The sequence below is a fragment of the Platichthys flesus genome, chromosome 1, assembly GCF_949316205.1.
Source record: "Platichthys flesus chromosome 1, fPlaFle2.1, whole genome shotgun sequence".
Lineage (NCBI taxonomy): Eukaryota > Metazoa > Chordata > Actinopteri > Pleuronectiformes > Pleuronectidae > Platichthys > Platichthys flesus.
This window is the reverse complement of record NC_084945.1, coordinates 530,259-551,287: the sequence shown is the minus strand read 5'-3', so window position 1 is coordinate 551,287 and position 21,029 is coordinate 530,259. Positions and strand designations below refer to the sequence as shown.

The window sequence follows — 21,029 nt, the reverse complement described above, 5'->3', positions numbered from 1 at the left end:
ATCACATTCATACAGGATATTGCAGGAAGAACTAGAAGAGAATAATTTGGATATTAAAGAAAAATTGGAACTAGAGATGAACACAGTAATCTCTGATGAACAATGGGAAACCTCATACGAGCAGGGACACAGAGTAACCAGTGGTCCTAACTGGAGGGAATTGGATGGAAGATTAAAATGAGATACTTCAGAACTCCCCTCATAACATCTAAATGGAGCAACACCTCAGCACAAAGCTGGAGGGGTTGTGGCAGCTGGGAGACCACACACATATATACTGGGACTGTCCAAAGTTAACAGAATACTGGCAAAAAATACAAAGGGAAATAAAAACATGTTTATTTATAGACACACCGTTGGAACCATCACACTTTATTTTAGGGATATTGCCTGATAACCTTGAAGAAAATAGCCAAACAAAACCTCTGAGAACCTTCTTCTGTGAAAATAAAGTGGTAACATCCACAGCCTGATCAGAGCAGAAGCTGCAGGTGGTTTGTACCGAGCTGCAGTTTGTGTGTCTGCCTCCAGTCGGACCTGCTCTCACGTTTTGTTTTAATATTTCGTCAACTTAAATACGCGTCAGAACCTATTAGGTCTCCGGCCCGGCGCTCCTCCCTGCAGGTCGCTCATCTAGGGTCCGACTCCCGGCCTCGGTGAACTAACCAACAAGAGAAGTCTGGGAGGAAAATGGATTTAATTCTGCGTGAACAGACAACGATGCGGTCTGACCTGTATGCTTGATGTGTGGCGAGGAATTGGCAAACAACAAAAAAAATATGTTTAGAGACATTTCCAGAGCGAGCACATAGTTCTGAGTTTCATTTATTTCAAATGGGCCTACACATGTTTTTAATTGTCCTGAGTTTTGTGTTTCCCTTTTTTGTAACAGGTAAAAATAGCAATAAAATGTTAAAGGGTTTTATAATTAAATAAACGCAAAACTATTATATATATATATAGTATAACTTTATAAGTTTTGCGGCTCCAGACACACGTTATTAGGGGGAAGAGGGAACAAATGGCTCTTTGGATAGTAAAGGTCACCGACCCCTGTGTTATACTGTCAGGAGGCCTCAGCAGAAACATGACCCGAGAGATGGTTATTGAATCAAGACAGCACCGTCTGCTCCTTCACATTCAAAACTGCTCTCGACAACACCCCCTTCAAAACAAGTCCCAACCAACACCTGGCTTATAACAGGAAGTACACAACCTTCCACAATAAAGCAGCTTGATGTTTGTTTTTTCGATGTGAAAAGCATATTGGTCAGGTTTTTGAATTCATAACAAAAACATACCAGGCGTTCTAGCAAGAGGCGGGGCTTGAGCAACATTGGTCTGCAAAATAGTTATTTAAAGTATTATAAAAGTGCCTATTGCATTTGACTGAACCATTTACTGCTCAGTGAGTCTCTGCAGTGTTTCACACCAGTAGGTTCTAGATTATTTCATCTAGCCTCTTAATTTGTCCCTCAAAGTGGAACAAATTGATGCATCTTTACATGAATATAAATCCTCTTCCAAGACGGTCCATCCACCATGATCTCTACGAACCCTGTTGTGTTTATAAATGTTGAGGTTGTTGGACAGAGGAAACAAACAAGATGCTCAGTTTTTATCAACTTTATTTGCTTCAGTTTACTCAGTGGGGCACTCCACTTTGCCGCTGTTGATGTCATCGATGACATCATGTGGAGGACGACCATCGATGGTGCACCCGACAGACTGAGAGGTGCCCAGGATCTCCTTGATGGTTCCTGAAGAGGGAAGATCAGGTCAGTAAAGATCCGGCTGCTAACACATGTGAAGTGGTAACTTTGACAAAACACGTGAAAACTATTAAATGACTAGATTAGAAATGTTCCAGTCTTTGCGGCACAGAGCGACCCATTAGTGGGAGCAGCTCCGTTTCCTAAAGCTGGGTCCATCTGAGCCTCCACTGGATTATACTCAGTCACTGGGCAGACTGGCATAGTGGCGGGAGGCTGAACCAGGCAGCAGGAGTTGGACTCTTACCGGAGAGCTCCCTGGCGATGGAGCGATGCCTCATGAGGCGAGCGATGCCCACGATCTCATCGAAGGTCACGCTGCCGCTGTGCTTGACTGGAAGAGAAGAAATGTGGTTAATCTCAACCTGCCGACATTCTGGTTTGAGGACGAACGCTCTACCACAGCTGCCCCATATGACCTTTTAATGTTGATATATTGGACATTTTAATGTTCACTCACTGTTCTTGACCTTCTTCCTGTCACGAGGCGGCTCCTTCAGAGCCTTGATGATCAGAGCGGACGCAGAGGGAACCACCTCGATCTGAACACCACAAAGGGACCAGTCAATCCACCAGTGACACCAGTACATCAGGTCTAACAGTGAAATGTACAATGTTCATGATGTTTCCATACAAAGATTCTCCATCTTCCTTTGTACAAATTAAGAGTCAGTCTTTTAAGATTTGACAACAAGCCTTTATGGATAATTCTGTTGTGTTAGATTGTTTGTGTGAAGTCTGCATGTGGATGGGGGGGTACGTACGGCTGCGTTTCTGTTCTGGATCGTCAGCTTCACCGTGATCCTCAGGCCCTTCCAGTCACCGGTGGCCTTGGCGATGTCATCACCAACCTTCTTGGGAGACTGGAGAGAGAAGAGGACGTGAGCTCATCTGCCGCTGGGACATGGAAACACTTTAACACTATATAACACAATAAGTTGGTTTAACAAACTAAAGTGCAGTTGTTGGGAGGTGCGATGGTTTGTCTCAGTCTTTGCGGCACAGAGCGACTCATTAGTGTGAACGGCCCCGTTTCCTAAAGCTGGGTCAATCTGAGCCTCCACTGGATTATACTCAATCACTGGGAGGACTGGCATAGTGGCGGGAGGCTGGGTGGAACACACGTCATACTGTGTAGTACTCACCAGACCCAGAGGTCCGATCTTAGGGGCGAGAGCTGAGGTGGCACCAACTTCTCCTCCTGTGCATCTCATGAACACTGTGGGACAGAGAACCTTCAGTCATCCTCATGTATCAGTGCAGCGGGAAGAATCTGTATGAGACACAGTTAGACCCTGAAGGGAACGCGTCCCCTGATATCATAATGTTATAATAAATAAAACCACAGGTCAAATAACAGCTCATTGAGTTTTATCACGGACCCGCAGCGACAAGCTTCATCAAGTCTTGATACATAAAAATACATTTATTTTATTTATCATGAATCTCCATGTTGAAGCCTAAAATTCATTTAACGTTCATTATTACTTTAACACAAATTAAAAAACCACGTGACTAAACTTGACCTTATTAAAAAGTCAAGTTTCAGGTTTCTCTAAAACACGAGGCTTCAAAAATCACCACATGCATGTAACTCTGATTCATCTAGCATCTGTGCTAATGGTAGCCTAGCTTTAGCATGTTAGCAGCTAGCAGGTTAGGCCCACGTGTTTCCTGCTGCAGTCAAAGTGAAGCAGAACACGTAAATACTAAATGAGAGTATTTCTATACATTTGCAGTATTTCTATACACTTGCAGTATTTCTATTCACTTGCAGTATTTCTATACACTTGCGCTGTGGATCCAGCCTCCGGCTCGTGTCCTCTCTTTACCGTGTCTCTGCGTCGCTCAGAGACCGGCTCCATGTTGTCTCCGCACAGAGCAACGTACCGATCTTAATCTCGTTGGGGTCGAACTTGGGAGGCATGATGTCGCTGCTGTGGAGCCGGAGCTCGGTTCTGCTACTCGGTGTTGGTGTCGGATGAACCCGGGTTCGGGACGACCGAGAAGATGCACCTTCACCGGAGGGGGACAAGGGAGAGAGAGAGATGGCGGCCGGAAGCTGCTTTATATACCCGACAAGAACCGCGAGACTTCCACATGACCACGAGACTTCCACAACACCGCGAGACTTCAACAAGCCCGCGAGACTTCCACAGCACCGCGAGGCTTCCACAGGGCCGCGAGACTTCCACAGGGCCGCGAGACTTCCACTGCCGCCCAGTTCTCACTGTGAAGAGCATAAATATATGGAGGACCATACATGACATAAGTAAAAATAAATAAATAAATAAATGTATAAATAAATACAGAAATAAATAAATAAATGAATAAATAAAAATGGAAATAAATAAATAAATACAGAAATAAATAAATAAATATGTTAATACCAAAAGAAATGTCAAAAGAAATGTCTTAAATATATTTTAACATTTATTTTTTCCTTGATACATTTCCTTTGCATTTGCAGTGTCCTTATGCTAATGAGAAAGGCGGGCCTAACCGCAGTCTCATGCAGGATTGGTCACAGGAGTGTAATGATCCAGCCCTACTACTTCTGCCTTTCAATGCTGGTGTCCAGTAGCTGTTTGCAGCGTTGAGCCAGTTCACACTTAAAATGAACTAGTTCAAGTTCAGAGGGTTAGTTAAGGTTATTTTTTATTGGGATGATTTAGGTGTCAGTAGTCCTGACTGTGAGCGTCACGTCTCGTGTTGTACTGAGCACAATGAGCGAGCCGAGAGGAGGAGGAGGAAACAGAAACTCCAGCTCGGTACAAACCACCTGCAGCTTCTGCTGTGATCATGAAGCCGCTGATCTCTGAGCAGATGTGACCAGAGAAACTCTGTGTTTCCACTGTTTCCACTGTTCCACAGAGTCACTAACTGGCTGTTGCACGGTGAAGAGCTCAAGTCTCAGTCACTGCCCGTGTCTCTGAGCGAGTGTGTGGCACAGCGCAGGGGCTGTGTGTGTGTTAAGCTCAGTTGACCAATCCTGCTCGAGACTGAGGTTAGGCCCGCCTTTCTCATTCGCATAAGGACACTGAAATCGAAAAATAAAAGTTGGAATAAATGTGGAAATAAATAAATAAATATGGAAATAAATGCAGAATTAAATAAATCAATGTCTTAAACTTATTTCCACATTTATTTATTTATTTCCACTTTTATTGCAACTTTTATTTATTTCCACATTTATTTATTTCCACATTTCAGTGTCCTTATGCTAATGAGAAAGGCGGGCCTAACCTCAGTCTCGAGCAGGATTGGTCAACTGAGCTACACACACACACACACAGCCCCTGCGCTCCGTCACACACTCGCTCAGAGACACGGGCAGTGAATGAGACTTGATCTCTTCACCGTGCAACAGCCAGTTAGTGACTCTGTGGAACAGTGGAAACAGTGGAAACACAGAGCTTCTCTGGTCCCATCTGCTCAGAGATCAGCGGCTTCATGATCACAGCAGAGGCGGCAGGTGGTTTGTAACGAGCTGGAGTTTCTGTTTCCTCCTCCTCTCGGCTCGCTCATTGTGCTCATTACAACACGAGACGTGACGCTCACAGTCAGGACTACTGACACCTAAATCATCCAAATAAAAAATAACCTTAACTAACCCTCTGAACTTGAACTAGTTCATTTTAAGTGTGAACTGGCTCAACGCTGCAAACAGCTACTGGACACCAGCATTGAAAGGCAGAAGTAGTAGGGCTGGATCATTACACTCCTGTGACCAATCCTGCATGAGACTGCGGTTAGGCCCGCCTTTCTCATTAGCATAAGGACACTGCAAATGCAAAGGAAATGTATCAGGGAAAAAATAAATGTTAAAATATATTTAAGACATTTCTTTTGACATTTCTTTTGGTATTAACATATTTATTTATTTATTTCTGTATTTATTTATTTATTTCCATTTTTATTTATTCATTTATTTATTTATTTATGTATTTATTTATACATTTATTTATTTATTTATTTTTACTTATGTCATGTATGGTCCTCCATATAAATATAGTGAAGACTACAAATAAAAATCCACTTATTTAAATGACATGAAAAATTAAAAGATTGAGAAAAATTAAAATATCAGTTTATTAAATATAAACAAATATATGAAAACTAAATCCCAATGATAATAATTTGAATGGATGTACTTTATAGAGAGTTTTTACCTGCAAATACCCAAATTAATTATATTAAAGCAAAGTGTGTGTTTTTTACATCAACATGGTGGATATTAAGGCTTTAACCAATACATACATTTTATTCAAACAACCTCAGGCCTGTTATGGATGAATCAATTTAGTCTGTATATACACACCGATATTTGAATCCAGACTTTACCTGTGTGTGCTGTAACCAGTGTTATTGATATGATATATTTTTGAAGTGCTGGTTGCAGTTTTCCTGTGTGCTTCCTGCAGGACGTTTTGACTCATGAGCTGCTCGACAGGAATAGCAACGCAACACAAGAGGGAGTCAGTGGGTGAGAAGCAGAGATCATCACTTAATATGCATCATGAAAATCTGACCGTCCAAAATTCACAACTCATATTATTAACGGATACGGCTTGTGTGTATTTTCACAGCCCCCTCAGGATTTATTGGAAATCTCACATTTGAATGCTTATATATAAAATATTATACTAATAACTACAACCATTATCTTTCTTATGATAGACAGGAAAATATGTTTAGATTTAAATTCACATAATAAACATAGAATTACACACACAAACCCGCACACAGCTTTTGTTTTCCTTTTACATGCAATATGAATATACATGCACAGATAAATACATCTTACTCTGTGTTGTCTGGGTGGATGTCTCTTGTTTGTTTAAAGTTGAAAATAAAAATAAAAGAAACCTTCTCGATATTGTATTGGACCAATGAACGAAATGATTGACTAACACCATTTATTGTGGCTCAATAAATTTCAAACTGTGGTAACGACTGACAGCAACAGACCTGTCACTGGGACTGGACCACTGTGCTGATTGGTTTGTGGCGTCTTCAGGACGCTGGAGTCAAGTGTCTCCAAATGAGAAACAAAGGAATCCAGTTGCATTCCTGCAGAGGAGACGACAGCGAGACATGCAAACACCCTTCTCCCAGTCTTTTACGGTGTGTGTGTGTGTGTGTGTGTGTGTGTGTGTGTGTGTGTGTGTATGTGTGGGCGCTGTATTACTCATTCTGTGGAGGCCTGAATCTGTTGTATTACAGACACGGATCCAGCTTTCATAAATCATTAAATCTTTTAGGTTTGAGTTAAAACGTTTGTTCTCATCTCAACACTCTTCACTTTCCTGTCACACGTGAAATAAAATTAATGTGTAAAACTCATTTTTAGGCTTAAAACTTGGTTTTAGGGTTGTGGGTTAATAAGTGTCCTCATGGAGCTAGAAGTGCATGTGTGTGTGTGTGTGTGTGTGTGTGTGTGTCTGTCACTGATAGTGCAGGCGAACACAGAGTGTAGTGTGATGTTATTTCTGAATAAACAAACTGTGAGTCTGAGGCTCAACCAACGAGCCAATGTTAACAGCGCACACACGCACACACACACACACACACACACACACACACACACACACACACACACACACCACACACACACACACACACACACACACACACACCACACACACACACAAAGCTGGACAGCTCATTTGTTAAAGGGGAATGATTCGATTTAGACACAGCTCTTCTTCCTCTTCTCTTCCTCTTGGTCCGATGTCTCTGCGTGTCCTCTATTGATGTGGACCGCTGTGGACCGGTCTCCAGTCGAGGGACTCAGGCTGGAGGACAGATTCAAAGAGGTTCCTGCTCTTCCAGCGTTTCAATCCATCAGCTCATCAGTGTTTCCAAAGCTGATAGTCTCCTTCGGCTCTGATTGTGTGTGAGGGAAGAATCCATGAGGCCACTTTAACCTTCTCAATCCAAAAGGACCATTAGCTTAGCTTAGCATAAAGACTGGAAGCAGGGGAAACAGCTGACCAGGCTGAAGGTCTGCCTGTCTGCATGGACGGTAACAACTTTCTGTACATAGCATGAACTAGCATGTAGCAAATAGCAGCGCACACAACTACACAACGCAGCCGCAGAGCATCACCACGTCAGAGAAACAACAACAAACACAACAACCACGTCTCTTTGAGGACGTGACAGACTTTGACTCCATGAGCTCGTCGTCTCATCTGTTCTCACTCAATCGAATCGTTTTAACAACAAAGCTTATTAAATGTTTTTTAATATGTCACTCACAAAATGTTTAAGTTGTAGTTTTATTATAATCACTCACATTTCTTCACATTTTAATGTTTAACCCAAACCTCTCTCACCGAACCTCACCGCCCAGCCTTGTCCTCCTAAACCACAGACGGTCTGTGGATGTCCCTTCTGACCTTGTAACATGACTTATTGATTTAAAAAAAATATTGCCTCTGAACATAATCCACAAAGTTCGATACTAATTTTATTTTAATTGCATTTTTAATTAACATATGTAGATCTGTAAATATGCATCTGTGTCATATCAGTCCTAACCACTTGGAGGTGAACAAAGCTACTGAGCACTTATAATACTGTGTCCTGTGAATATTACTGTGAAACAAATGAATGCAAACGATGTTACAGATTCTCACCAGATGCACAAATAGAAAACAAATCTCTGTGAACCCACACGTTGACAAAGTGTGTCTTTGTGTAATTGGGTGAACGAGCAGCTTCTGTTCACAGTGGATGAACTCGCTGTCGATCTGTCAGGCAGCTTGTGTGGAGGGGGGGGGGGGGGCTCAGAGGGCAGCTCATCAATAACTGTAAACGGACACCTGACCTGTATAATCTGATTCCTTTCCGAGGGCTTCCTCCAGCGACGGACTTCCTGTCGGCCTCCTTCCATTAGGAGAAGCAGCAGCAGCACAAACAGGCTGAATGCGTAACGAGGCTCACGTCAACGTTCCATATTAATGAAGCTGCTCCTCAGCCCGTCCACGCAGGGAGGACGGGTCAGGCTGGGATTTGAAGCAGGAGTTAATTAACGAGGCTTTGAGAGGAATGTTTGTGCTGAGTCGAGGGCGAGTTATCAGTTGCCCTGCTGCACAGGTCCCCTGGTGATTCGGCACAAATTGAGAGAGCGCCGCAATTCCCCAGGAGTTTGGTTTAATTTCTTCAGTCGGAGAGTTTCCGCTGAACCGTGTTAACCCCCAGCACCACCAGGAAATTATGTTGCCAAAGAGGCTTAAGGTTTCCAAACACAAGGAAGGGCTGATTGTAGTCTTCATCCTCCGGCTGCAGTCGGAGAGGAGAGAGAGAGAGATGTATTTCAAACATGTAAAGAAGCTGCTCTATGCAGGTCAGGGGAGATGGAGCTCGAACAAGAAAATGTTTTATCACAGGAAAATCTCTGTGGACATCACGGAAAATAAAATGAAGGATAAGTTCAAAAGTAACAGCACAACCATTTTACATTCATCAATTAATGTCATATTAGGATCACTGAATATCACCAGATGATTTCACCTAGCAGCAGGTGAGTTTGAAGGGACCTGAGGAGCCTGCACTCACACGCATGGTGACACAGATTGAAACGTTCTGGACTCCAAAGACAAGAAGCTCGTGTCAGGAGGCTGTGTCACGGCCTCCATAACTTTCCAAGTGGACGTCTTCATCTTCTACGTGTCCGGCTCCTCTTCTTCATCCTGAGATGTTTGTGTTCTTCCAGTTTCACGTCACGTGTTAGAAACCTCATCAACACGTCGCTCACTGGGAAGCTTCCACACATCGTCCTGCTGGTTCCTCACATGGACTCACTCTGACATGTTACACACATGTTACCAGGAGGCTGCAGGAGAAGATCCAGAACATGTCCAGAGACACTGACTCACACATTTGTTCTCATAGACAGAACCTGCAGAACACATCTGCATACGAATCCCAGAATCAGAATCAGAATCAGAATCAGAAAGTATTTATTGCCAAGTAGGTTTACACCTACAAGGAATTTGCTCTGGTTATTGGTGCTTACAATGTTCATAGAAACATAAAAACATAAAAACACAATAAATACAACACACATAAGAAAATTTATAAAAAGAAACAATATATTTACTCACTATTTACTTCTTGTTTACTCCCTTTTCTAATATTTATACAAAGTAACATTTATTTAGACATAAACATATCCTTGAGGTGTGGGGGTGGAATAAGAGTCAGAGTCAGGTGGGGGTCCCGGGTCTTGTTGATGAGGCCAACGGCAGACGGGAAGAAGCTGGTCTTGTGGTGGAGGTTCTGGTCCTGATGGACCACAGCCTCCTGCCCGAGGGAAGAACCTCAAAGAGTTTGTGACCCGGGTGGGGGGGGTGGGGGGGGATCAGCCACCATCTTACCTGCCTCAGGGTCCTAGAGGCAACAGGTCCTGTAGAGATGGCAGATTGCAGCCGATCACCTTCTCAGCAGAACGGATGATCCACTGCAGCTCCTCTTGTCGTTAGCGGTGGCAGCAGCGAACCAGATGGTGATGGAGGAGGTGAGGATGGACTCGATGATGCAGGTGTAGAAGTGCACCATCATTGACTTTGGCAGGTTGAACTTCTTCAGCTGCCGCAAGAAGAACATCCTCTGTTGTCCTCTTTTGGTGATGGAGCTGATGTTCAGCTCCCACTTGAGGTCCTGGGAGATGATGGTGCCCAGGAAGCAGAAGGACTCCGCAGTGACGACTGGGGCGTCTCTCAGGGTGATGGGGGTGTGTGGGGCTGGGTTCGGGATGATAATGTTGAAGGCAGAGCTGAAGTCCACAAACAGGATCCTGGCGTAGGTTCCTGAGGAGTCCAGGTGCTGGAGGATGAAGTGAAGGGCCATGTTGACTGCATCGTCTACAGACCTGTTGGCTCTGTAGGCAAACTGCAGGGGGTCCAGGAGAGGGTCAGTGATGGCTTTGAGGTGGAACAGCACGAGGCGCTCAAATGCTTTCATCCCCACAGAGGTCAGGGCGACGGGTCTGTAATCGTTGAGTCCTGTGATCTTAGGTTTTTTGGGGACAGGGATGATGGTGGAGGTCTTGAAGCAGGCTGGTAAGTGACATGTCTCCAGTGAGGTGTTAAAGTGTCAGTAAACACCGGAGACAGCTGATCAGCACAGTGCTTCAGGATTGATGCAGAGACAGAGTCTGGCCCGGCTGCTTTGTCCCCTGAAGAGTCTGTTGACGTCCCTCTCCAGGATGGAGAGAGTCGTCCCTGTGTTAGGGGAGGAGGGGGGGGACTCTGAGATGGGAAGTTGTGGAGAGGTGCAGGCCCTTGCTCGGGTGGGGGAGCTGCAGCTGATGGGCTGGGGTGTGGTGTCATGGGGGATGGTTTCAGGACTGTCCCCTTGTCTATCGAAGCGACAGTAAAACTTGTTCAAGTCGTTGGCCAGGCGTGAGTCGTTAGTGGAGTGGGGGGGCTCTGGGCTTGCAACTTGTAATCAGCCTTAAGGCCAATGTATGCTTCTCCGTTTTGACGGACACGGACAGATAGGACCGCCTTCTTTGCCGTGGAACCTCCTCTCCGGCTCCTCGGAGAGCTTTTCGTGCAACTCTGATTTTTCTAACTACACTAGTTAGAAAAACTAGTGTAGTTAGAAAAAGCCCACGGATAGCCATTGGCTGTGATTGGTCCGCTAACGACAGCATTTCTGAACGACATCATTTCCCGACCTCAAACTTCCTGTTTCATTTCCTGTATCACAATAAACCCAAACACAACTTTGATTCTACAATTAATGTATCAAGTGTGTTATGCCAGCGGAGTAGTCCGGCTGACGGTGGCTGGTTAGAGCACTTACGCATGTGTGTACGGTCACATACGGTTATGACGAACTTTCATAACAGCGCTAGCGTCCTAGCCATCATGCTAACTGCGGTGGTAGCTGTGAAAAAACATGCTGTCACGACTTTAATTCCACGGCTATCATAACCCGTTGCACCACCTACTGTTCTCGCGCCCAAATGTTTTCAGTACTGGAGAACTATAAATCAGAAAGTGTCCGTCCGTCCTCAACAGACTCGGAGAAGCATACTTTAGCCTTTAGGCCTCTCCAGACAGAGGCCGAGTCATTGGCTGAGAACATGTGTTGGAGTTTCTCAGAGTACAGTCGTTTAGCTTCTCTCACCTCCTTGCTGAACCTGTATTTAGACTCTATAAACCTGACCTGCTCCTGAACGCCTCTTCCTTCTCCAACCTTAACTGTTTGAGTTTGGCTGTGAACCAGGGTTTGTCATTGTTGTAAATCACCCTGGTGCGTGATGGAACACAGCTGTCCTCACAGGAGCTGATATAAGAAGTCACAGCCTCTGTGTATCATCCAGACTATTAGTATCAGTCCTGAACACATCCCAGTCTGTAGAGTCAGAGCACGCCTGAAGATCCTCCACAGCCTCACTGGTCCAGTGCTGTGAAGTCCTCACAACAGAGTACAGAGTTTGAGTTTCTGCCTGAATGCAGGAATCAAATGGACCATGACGTGGTCCAAGAGTCCCAGTGCAGCCCGGGGGGGGCGGCTTGATAAGCACTGCTCACTGTGGTGTAACAATCGTGGACAATGGTTGAAGTCGTGACGGACTCTACTCAGTACATTTCCCAGCATGCACCTGCAGCCTGACAGCGTCCCAGCATGCCCTCCCTCCTCCTCCTGGCTGTTTGTGGATTATTGTGTAATCCCTGATATTCATCAGTCTGGGGTCAGAGGTCATTTTATTACAATTCCACAGCATCAGTCTCATCTGGGTGTGGGTTTACAGAGACAAACACAAACAGCCTTTATCTTCCTCTGATCTGTGAAGTGTGCAGCAGCCGGCGTCCTCTTCACCCGGCGGGGACACACCTGAGAAGGGACAGACGTGTCCCGAGAGCACGTTGGGATGTGGACAGACTCAGCTGATCTCTGCACAGTCCTCACATCCTGTCTCCGTCTGCCGCTGCTCACCTGGACCAGGGGACGTCCTGCTGAGACGGACACGTGGGACAGACAAGCTCGGGACAGAGTCCAACTGAGACCAGACCAAAGTTCTGCTTGAGGTCTCGAACTCTCCAGAGAAGAGTGGACGTCAGTGATGAAGTGATAATAATAATTATATAAACCAGATGAGAACCTGTGTAATCCATACTGAACAGGAAGTAGATCCTCAGAAGTCTGCTCCATGTACAGACCATGAGTGACATAATGGTGTGTGTGTGTGTGTGTGTGTGTGTGTGTGTGTGTGTGTAGTCCCTGTGTTCTGTCCTTTTTATTAATCCTGTGTTTGGACGTCTTCCTGTCAATCAGACTTTAGCTGCATTAAAACAAAAGCTTTTCACTAAAGAGTCTGGACCAGAAGCTGCACTGTTAAAACACTGTGTTGAGTCGTTGTACCGTGGTGTGTGTGTGTGTGTGTGTGTTTGTGTGTGTGTGTGTGTGTGTGTGTGTTTGTGTGTGCGTTATTTTATTGAATGATGTTCCCTCCTCTCGACGAGCGGGAGTGAACAGAAGCTTCGAAATCAGATCGATGGAAATCCTCCGTTCAAATCAGCTGAGTCACTTCTTAAGTGTTTTAACAGTGTAGACGAGGAGGAGGAGGAGAAGGAGGGGTGTGAGGAGGAGGAGGAGGAGGACGACGAGGACGAGGAAGAGGAAGAGGAGGAGGAGGAGGACGAGGAAGAGGAGGAGGAGGAGGAAAGGGAAGAGGAGGAGAAGGAGGAGGAGGAGGAGGAGGGGTGTGAGGAGGAGGAGCAGGAGGAGCAGGAGTGTGAGGAGGAGGAGGAGGAGTGTGAGTAGAATGAGCAGGAGTGTGAGGAGGAGTATGAAGAGTATGAGGAGTATGAGGAGGAGTATGAGGAAGAGGAGGAGTGTAATGAGCAGGAGTATGAGGTGGAGGAGTGTGAAGAGGAGAATGGTGAGGTTGAAGAGGAGGAGGAGGAGTGTGAAGGGGTGATGGTTGAGGTGGAGGGTGAAGAGGAGGAGGAGAACGGTGGAGAGGAAGAGGAGGGTAGGGTTAGTGTGAGGAGGAGGAGGAGGAGGAGGAGCAGGAGGAGGAGGAGGAAGAGGAGGACAAGGAGGAGGAGAAGTATGAGGAGTGTGAGGAGGAGGAGTATGAGGAAGAGGAGAGTGATGAGCAGGAGCATGTCAAGGAGGAGGAGCATGTCGAGGAGGAGGAGCATGTCGAGGAGGAGGAGCATGTCGAGGAGGAGGAGCATGTCGAGGAGGAGGAGGGTCCTGCTGTCACATAGATGAAAACCCAGCAGCCGACTCTTCATCGTTGATCCGCAGCTCGGAGGCTTCACAGCGACATGAGGAGCTTCTTCATCACATGAAGAGGAGGAACCACTGAGAGAAGAGGAGGAGAACACAGTGAGGTGAGCAACACCACAACATATTCATGATATTATATATATATATATATATATATATATATATAATATATATATATATATTTATGTATATATACTTTTAGTAGAGTTTCATTTGTTCTACAACTTTAGCTTCAGTAGAAAAATACACAGAACAGAAAGAGAAACTAGAATTAGGTTAAAAAGCTTCAATACACATCACTTCATAACAATAATATGAATAGTAATTCCTTTGATGATAATAATGATAATAATAATGTTAATAACAATGATAATAACAATAATAATTGTTGTTGTTTCCTCACATTTGCTGCAGCGTCAGTTTGATGATTAAACATTTGAAGCTCAATGTTCAGAAACATGTTCACTCTGGTTTGAATGATTAATAAAGATTTGACACAAAGTCGTCATGTGAGTGACATGTGTCTGAAACATGTTTAACATGGTGATGAATTTAAACTGGGACCAGTTAGAGCCCGACTGGGTTTCAGTGGAGATCGTTTCTTCATCTGTTCAGGGCTAGGATGACCCGGTCGGTTGGAAGAGCTGTCTTTGTGTAGTTGTGTTGGTCCAGTGGTTTTTGTGTAGTTGTGTTGGTCCAGTTGATTTTGTGCAGTTGTGTTGGTCCAGTTGTTTTTGTGTAGTTGTGTTGGTCCAGTTGTTTTTGTGCAGTTGTGTTGGTTCAGTTGATGTTGTGCAGTTGTGTTGGTCCAGTTGTGTTTGTGCAGTTGTGTTGGTCCAGTTGATCTTGTGCAGTTGTGTTGGTCCAGTTGTTTTTGTGCAGTTGTGTTGGTTCAGTTGTTTTTGTGCAGTTGTGCTGGTCCAGTTGTGTTTGTGCAGTTGTGTTGGTCCAGTTGATTTTGTGCAGTTGTGTTGGTCCAGTTGTTTTTGTGCAGTTGTGTTGGTCCAGTTGTTTTTGTGCAGTTGTGTTGGTCCAGTTGATTTTGTGCAGTTGTGTTGGTTCAGTTGTTTTTGTGCAGTTGTGCTGGATCACTGCTCACACTGTGTAGAAACACTCTGAGGTCAGACATGGTGTGAGTCGGAAGCAGGTGTGAAGTGGTGAGACGAGGTGTGAAGGTGTCAGGATGTTCTGTGTGAACAAGAACACACAACAACAGGAAGCTTCACAAAGTCAAACACAGGAGTGAATCTGTTCTGATGAATTAGAGGGTGTGATTTATAAACAGTAAATAATCTTAAAGTCAATATCCCTGCTGAGGCAGTTCTGATATTTAATATCAGTGACATCACGTCAGTGTAAAGTCTCAAATTAAAAAGCACAGAAAGAAACATTTTCTGTGAATTAATCAAATACAGATTCAGATTTTTAAAAGACAAGAATTTATACGATTTTTGTTGACCTTTTTGAGATTGCCACCTGGGGGCGCCAGAGTCCGACCCCAGGTGGGTTACAGGGTTGGATGAAGCTGTTGAGTTTAGACAGAACTGATAGAGTCTGCATCTCAATGTGAGTCAATGGAAACCAGTGCCTACGAGCACCGAGCCTTGTGGAACTCCACCTGAGAGAACTGGTTTATAGATCTCATGAGATTGATTTTCATCTTTCCATCACAGTTGATTGGCCTCCTTGAAGCTCCTCCCTCAGAACCTCCTCTCTGCTCAACGCACAGTTATCTGCGTCGTGGTCACACGTCCTACAACCAGCATGCCCATCATCAGCAACGCCAACCACGACTTCAGCACCTACTCCATCAGCAGCGACGACAGCAGCCTGGACCGCTTCTTCACCGAGATCCCGGAGACCGAGACCATCAAGGGCGCTTACTTCCAGCGAGCGCAGCAGCTTCGTGAGCCCGAGTCCTGGTCCGCGGTGGACCACACTCTGCAGGTCCTCATCAATGTCGGGGGCAACCGCTACACCTTCCCCTGGAGCACATTGGAGCAGTTTCCCCAGAGTCGCCTGGGACGCCTCCGCTCCTGCACCACCCCCGAGGAGATCGCTCGACTCTGCGACGACTACGACGAGACGTGCCGCGAGTATTTCTTCGACCGGAACCCGACGGCCTTCAGGGTCATCCTCAACTTCCTGGCAGCAGGAAAGCTGCGTCTCCTTCGGGAACTGTGTGCCGTGTCCCTGCACGACGAGCTGGCCTACTGGGGCGTGGACCCGGGTCACATGGAGCGATGCTGCCGCCGCCGCATGACCACCCGGGTGGAAGACGTGGCGGAGAGAGAGAGAAAGGAGGAGGAGTGGAGGCAGAAGAGGATGACGCTGAAGAAAAGCACCTCAGAGGCTGAGAAGGGCCACGGAACCCTGATCGGGATCCTGAGGGAGGTGGTGGAGAACCCCCACTCGGGACTGGCTGGGAAGATGTTCGCCTGCCTCTCGGTCCTCATGGTGCTGGTCACCGTCATCAGCCTCTGCATCAGCACCATGCCGGACCTCCGGGACGAGGAGACCAGGGTGAGTAGGACCACACGCTGGGACTCACATGATCCTGATTCCAGCATTTACGTCTTTTTCTATCTTATTATGTTTCACACAAGAGCCTCAAAACAGAAAGAAGCTTCCAGCCAAACCACGCACTGAAAACAAAGATGGCCGACACGTCTCCACTTCCTCCAGTCAGAGCAAAGCGAAGCCGATTGGCTGCAGCATCATTTGGATTCTGAGCAGGAGAAACGGAGGAATGAATTAGATTTAGACGTCAAACAACACTGGTCTCCAGAGACCGGGAAACACAAGCACACAAGTTTTCTTAGTAATGATCCATAATCAGGTGAAATATAAACATATTGTTCTGTAGGGCGCCCTCTGCTGGTTTCTCCTCAGCTCACAGACTTTAACAGTAAAAACACTAAATTGTTGAACTCTTTAAGAAGAAAGTTCACTTTATTCATATATAGCGTTAAAAACACAACATTGATCCAAAGTGTTTTACAAGATCGACTCGTTACTTTACAAGTTCACTCACGTCCAGGACTCGTGTTTCCTTCAGATTAACCATATTGATTTGAACGTCCAATGAAAGCCGCTCTGTCATCTCCTCTCTTCTTCTTCTGCTCACTCTCATCTTTTCTTTCTCTCCGTTTCTCTGAGATGGAAATTGATTTTTTCACTTTAATGACGGATTCTGATTCTCTGCAGAGCGACAGACCCTTTTCAACATTCACCACCTGACAGATACTGAAGTGGCAAAATCAATAAACTAGGTGTGGTTTTATTTAAAACGTTTTTATTTTAAATTGTTTACAGATGCACAGACACACACACACACACACAAACACACAGAGGTAACTGGGTGGATGTGACAATAAATAAAACATATGCTGGTGACAGTCATTACAATTTATGAGGCATCGTGACATTTTAAACGAAAATGTCATCGACTGAATTCAGATGTTGATTTGTGTCTACAGTGATTGAAATTGTTTTTTTCTTTAGGGGACAGTTGTGAATCATATATTGAAAATAAAAGTAGGGAAATATTTCACTGTAAAAGAATATTCCAATGATTTAATACAGAGTTACAGAACTTTCTGTAAATGAGTAAACACATCTTTAAAGCTCCACTTAATTCTTCACTTACTAACGTGATCTCATTAAGTTACTATAAACGATTTAACCGTCACTGTCCACTAGAGGGCAGCTGAGAGTCCAGAGTGTCCGACCGACATGGCGACAGCGGACGGCGTGGTGATGCTACCTGTGAGATGTGGTCTCAGACCTTCCTCCTGCTGAGCAGCAAGCTGACGCCCCTCTTCTTCTTGGCTGTGTGGTTTGTGTGTCTGCAGGGCGAGTGTTCTCAGAAGTGTCACAGCATGTTCGTGGTGGAGTCCATCTGCGTCGCCTGGTTCACGCTGGAGTTCTTTCTGCGATTTGTCAACGCCCAGAGCAAGCTGGCCTTCGCTCGCGGCCCCCTCAACATCATCGACGTCATCGCCATCCTCCCGTACTACGTGTCGCTGGTCATCGATGTCAGAGACGAGTCCCAGGACGAGGTCATGGTGGGCGCCGGCAGAGGCTACCTGGACAAGCTGAGCCTGATCCTGCGGCTGCTGCGGGCGCTGAGGATCCTGTACGTGATGCGTCTGGCTCGCCACTCGCTGGGCCTGCAGACGCTGGGCCTGACCATGCAGCGCAGCATGAGGGAGCTCGGCCTGCTGCTGCTGTTCGTCTGCGTGGCCGTGACTCTCTTCTCACCTCTGGTCCATCTGGCGGAGAGCGAGCTAGCGCCGTTCGCCGCCACGCACCCTCAACACCGGTTCAGCAGCATCCCAGCGTCTTACTGGTGGGCCATTATCTCCATGACCACGGTGGGCTACGGGGACATGGTGCCGCGCAGCATCCCCGGACAGGTGGTGGCCCTGACCAGCATCCTGAGTGGCATCCTCATCATGGCGTTTCCCGCCACCTCCATCTTCCACACTTTCTCCCGCTCCTATCAGGAGCTGAAGCAGGAGTATGAGCGGCTGTGGAAGGAGGAGAGAGGCGAGGAGATCGCTGCCGAGTCCGAGAACAGCTGGTCCAAGGTGGATTTGTCTCCTGATGAGGTCACGTCTTTCTCCAAGGACGACAAGGACGGGAAGGACGGACCGATGTCCAGGGAGAGTCGTCAGTCCACACTTCCTTCAACAGCTTTCTAACTGAGTGGACGACTTGATCAGTTATACGTTAAAATGTGACAATCGAATCCAGTGGCCTGTTAGGGTCAGGGTCAGGGTCAGTGTAGGATGTGGTGGCATCTAGTGGTGAGGGAACAGATTGCAGCTAGGAGAAAACTGTTTGCACATTAAATGTTGTGTAGTCAGTGTCAGTGAAGCAGCAGCAGGTTGTCGGGTCCGACTCGTTCAAACAGGAACATGTGGGAACATCCAGGCGAGGGGCGGAGCCTGTAGAGCAGCAGGGGCGGAGCCTGTAGAGCAGCAGGAGGCGGGACATGACGTATAAACTCTGAGGTGGAAACATCAGTGTTCATCCACACCGGAGTCGGCCCTCATCACCAGAAGATCTGGAATCTCCTCGTGTTTCCAAGTGGACGTCTTCATCTGCTACGTGTCCGGCTCCTCTTCTTCATCCTGAGATGTTTGTGTTCTTCAGGTTTCACGTCACGTGTTAGAAACCTCATCAACACGTCCACTCGCTCACTGGGAAGCTTCCACACATCGTCCTGCTGGTTCCTCTCATGGACTCAGTCAACTCTCTGGATTTTACCCACACTGCCTGATCGTTGTTGATTCCCTCCTGAGACAGTTAATAGATTTAGACGCGGCAGAGTCTGTGAAATGCAGAGCAATGCATTGTGGGTTTATGTACATTTTGTTAACACTACCTTTGTGTAAAAAGTCCTCTATTGCATATTTCCATTAAATCAAATATTCTAGAGATTCAAACGCGTGTCACACGAGAAGAGGACGTGAATCAGGAGCTGGACCGAACTTATAATAACAATAGTTCTGGTGTTAAGTGAAGATAACTTGGCTGCTTGTCGCACAACGAGCTGGATCCACTGTTGTGTCATCGAATCTGAAGCTGATGCCAAAGAGCTCGATGGTCGATGCTTCTCATTACAGGAGACAAGTCGGGGACAGGAGGACGGACAAGAGGACGGACAGGAGGACGGACAGGAGGACGGACAGGAGGACGGCCTCATCACATGCTGCTCTGCTTTGGGACAAGAGAAGATTTTTGAGTCCCCTGACCTGAGGAAAGTCCCTGGTGTCTTTAATGTCCAGAATAATCTCATCGTCCACTCAGACGTCTCAAGTCCTCTCCCTGTGCTCAACAGCCATTTAAATAAAAGATTAAATCTTGAACTGCTCTGCTTCTGTTTCTGTCTCACACTCCCAGAAAAGACAGGACAGGACAAGTGTACAAATGCGATCAGAATCAGAATCAGAATCAGAATCAGAAAGTATTTATTGCCAAGTAGGTTTACACCTACAAGGAATTTGCTCTGGTTATTGGTGCTTACAATGAACATAGAAACATAAATCGCAATAAATAAAACATTCGTAGGAAAAGCAATAAAAAATAGAAAACCAGTATATATTTACTCACTGTTTACTTCTTATTTACTCACTTTTTTCCAATATTTATACAAAGTAGCATTTATTTTGACATAAACATTTCTGAATAAAAATATATGAAAGATAAAAGATATAAAAAGTGAAATGCAAAATGCAAAACAGTCAACAGTGTCCGATTGCAATATGCAATGTAATACAATATAATATAATATGAGAGATGTGATTATCAGAACATTTCTAAAATCACATTGTGAAGCAGAGAGAAAGAGAAATGGTGCAGTGGACGTGTTCAGTTTGAAGTGAGCTGAAGTGGTTTGAATCCCAGATGGACGTGTTGAAGACACTCAGACGGTGTCGCTGCCAGCGCCACTTTCACCCAAACTCCAAACAATGGAAACATTGAATCGTCTCCTCGTCATGGTCCTCCACCTCCTCCACCTCCTCCACCTCCTCCTCTTCTCCTCTGTGCTGCCTGCTGTCCTCACCGAGGAGACACTGGACTCTTTCTCTTCTTAAGAGGTTCACAAAATCACATAATTAAGTTTTTATTCAGTTATAACTTCAGAGAAGGAAAAGGATGAAGACGTTGAGTCCTGTGGTCGAAGGAGCCATAACGACTTTAGATCAAATTATTAGGAACTAATCATTTTCAGTTTAATTTGTCTCGGCTGAGAAAAGTGCTCGTGAGCATCTGTTGGTTGAAGGAAATGTGCAAATAAATCTTAAAGAATATTGTCATTCATTTTCTTGGGATGAAGAAGGATTTTGAGCAATAGAATGGATTCTTATTAGATCCACTGTAATGTGCAGAGATATTAGAATCAGAAGCTGCAGTGGGGGAGGTGAAGAGTAAATATGAAACAGCCTCGTGTGGCTCGCTGTCTCAGTTCGGCTCCAAAGTAAACAC

General features: G+C 45.6%; 2 protein-coding genes and 2 non-coding genes across 5 annotated transcripts; 1 reads left to right on the top strand and 3 right to left on the bottom strand.

The window, feature by feature from the left end:
• Window positions 1–1,611: 1,611 nt before the first annotated feature.
• rpl12 (ribosomal protein L12) lies at window positions 1,612–3,825 on the bottom strand. 2 transcript variants are annotated; one of them, XM_062385365.1, is made up of 6 exons: window positions 3,663–3,825; window positions 2,918–2,991; window positions 2,537–2,635; window positions 2,233–2,314; window positions 2,020–2,106; window positions 1,612–1,760 (listed from the first exon to the last, which is right to left on the bottom strand). In XM_062385365.1, the coding sequence occupies exons 1-6, from the start codon at window positions 3,697–3,699 to the stop codon at window positions 1,642–1,644; spliced, it is 498 nt and encodes a 165-aa protein (XP_062241349.1). In that variant the 5' UTR covers window positions 3,700–3,825; the 3' UTR covers window positions 1,612–1,641. The 2 variants fall into 2 exon arrangements, with proteins under 2 accessions (XP_062241349.1, XP_062241432.1); XM_062385448.1 differs by having other exon boundaries at window positions 3,605–3,823.
• Window positions 1,860–1,985, bottom strand: LOC133959190 (small nucleolar RNA SNORA65). Its single transcript, XR_009921777.1, has one exon. It is a non-coding gene; the product is annotated as a small nucleolar RNA SNORA65 (small nucleolar RNA).
• On the bottom strand, window positions 2,753–2,878 carry LOC133959192 (small nucleolar RNA SNORA65). Its single transcript, XR_009921778.1, has one exon. It is a non-coding gene; the product is annotated as a small nucleolar RNA SNORA65 (small nucleolar RNA).
• Window positions 3,826–15,719: 11,894 nt separating the features above from the next.
• Window positions 15,720–20,963, top strand: kcng4b (potassium voltage-gated channel, subfamily G, member 4b). Its single transcript, XM_062385122.1, has 2 exons — window positions 15,720–16,556; window positions 17,888–20,963. The coding sequence occupies exons 1-2, from the start codon at window positions 15,798–15,800 to the stop codon at window positions 18,737–18,739; spliced, it is 1,611 nt and encodes a 536-aa protein (XP_062241106.1). The 5' UTR covers window positions 15,720–15,797; the 3' UTR covers window positions 18,740–20,963.
• The last annotated feature ends 66 nt before the right edge of the window (window positions 20,964–21,029 follow it).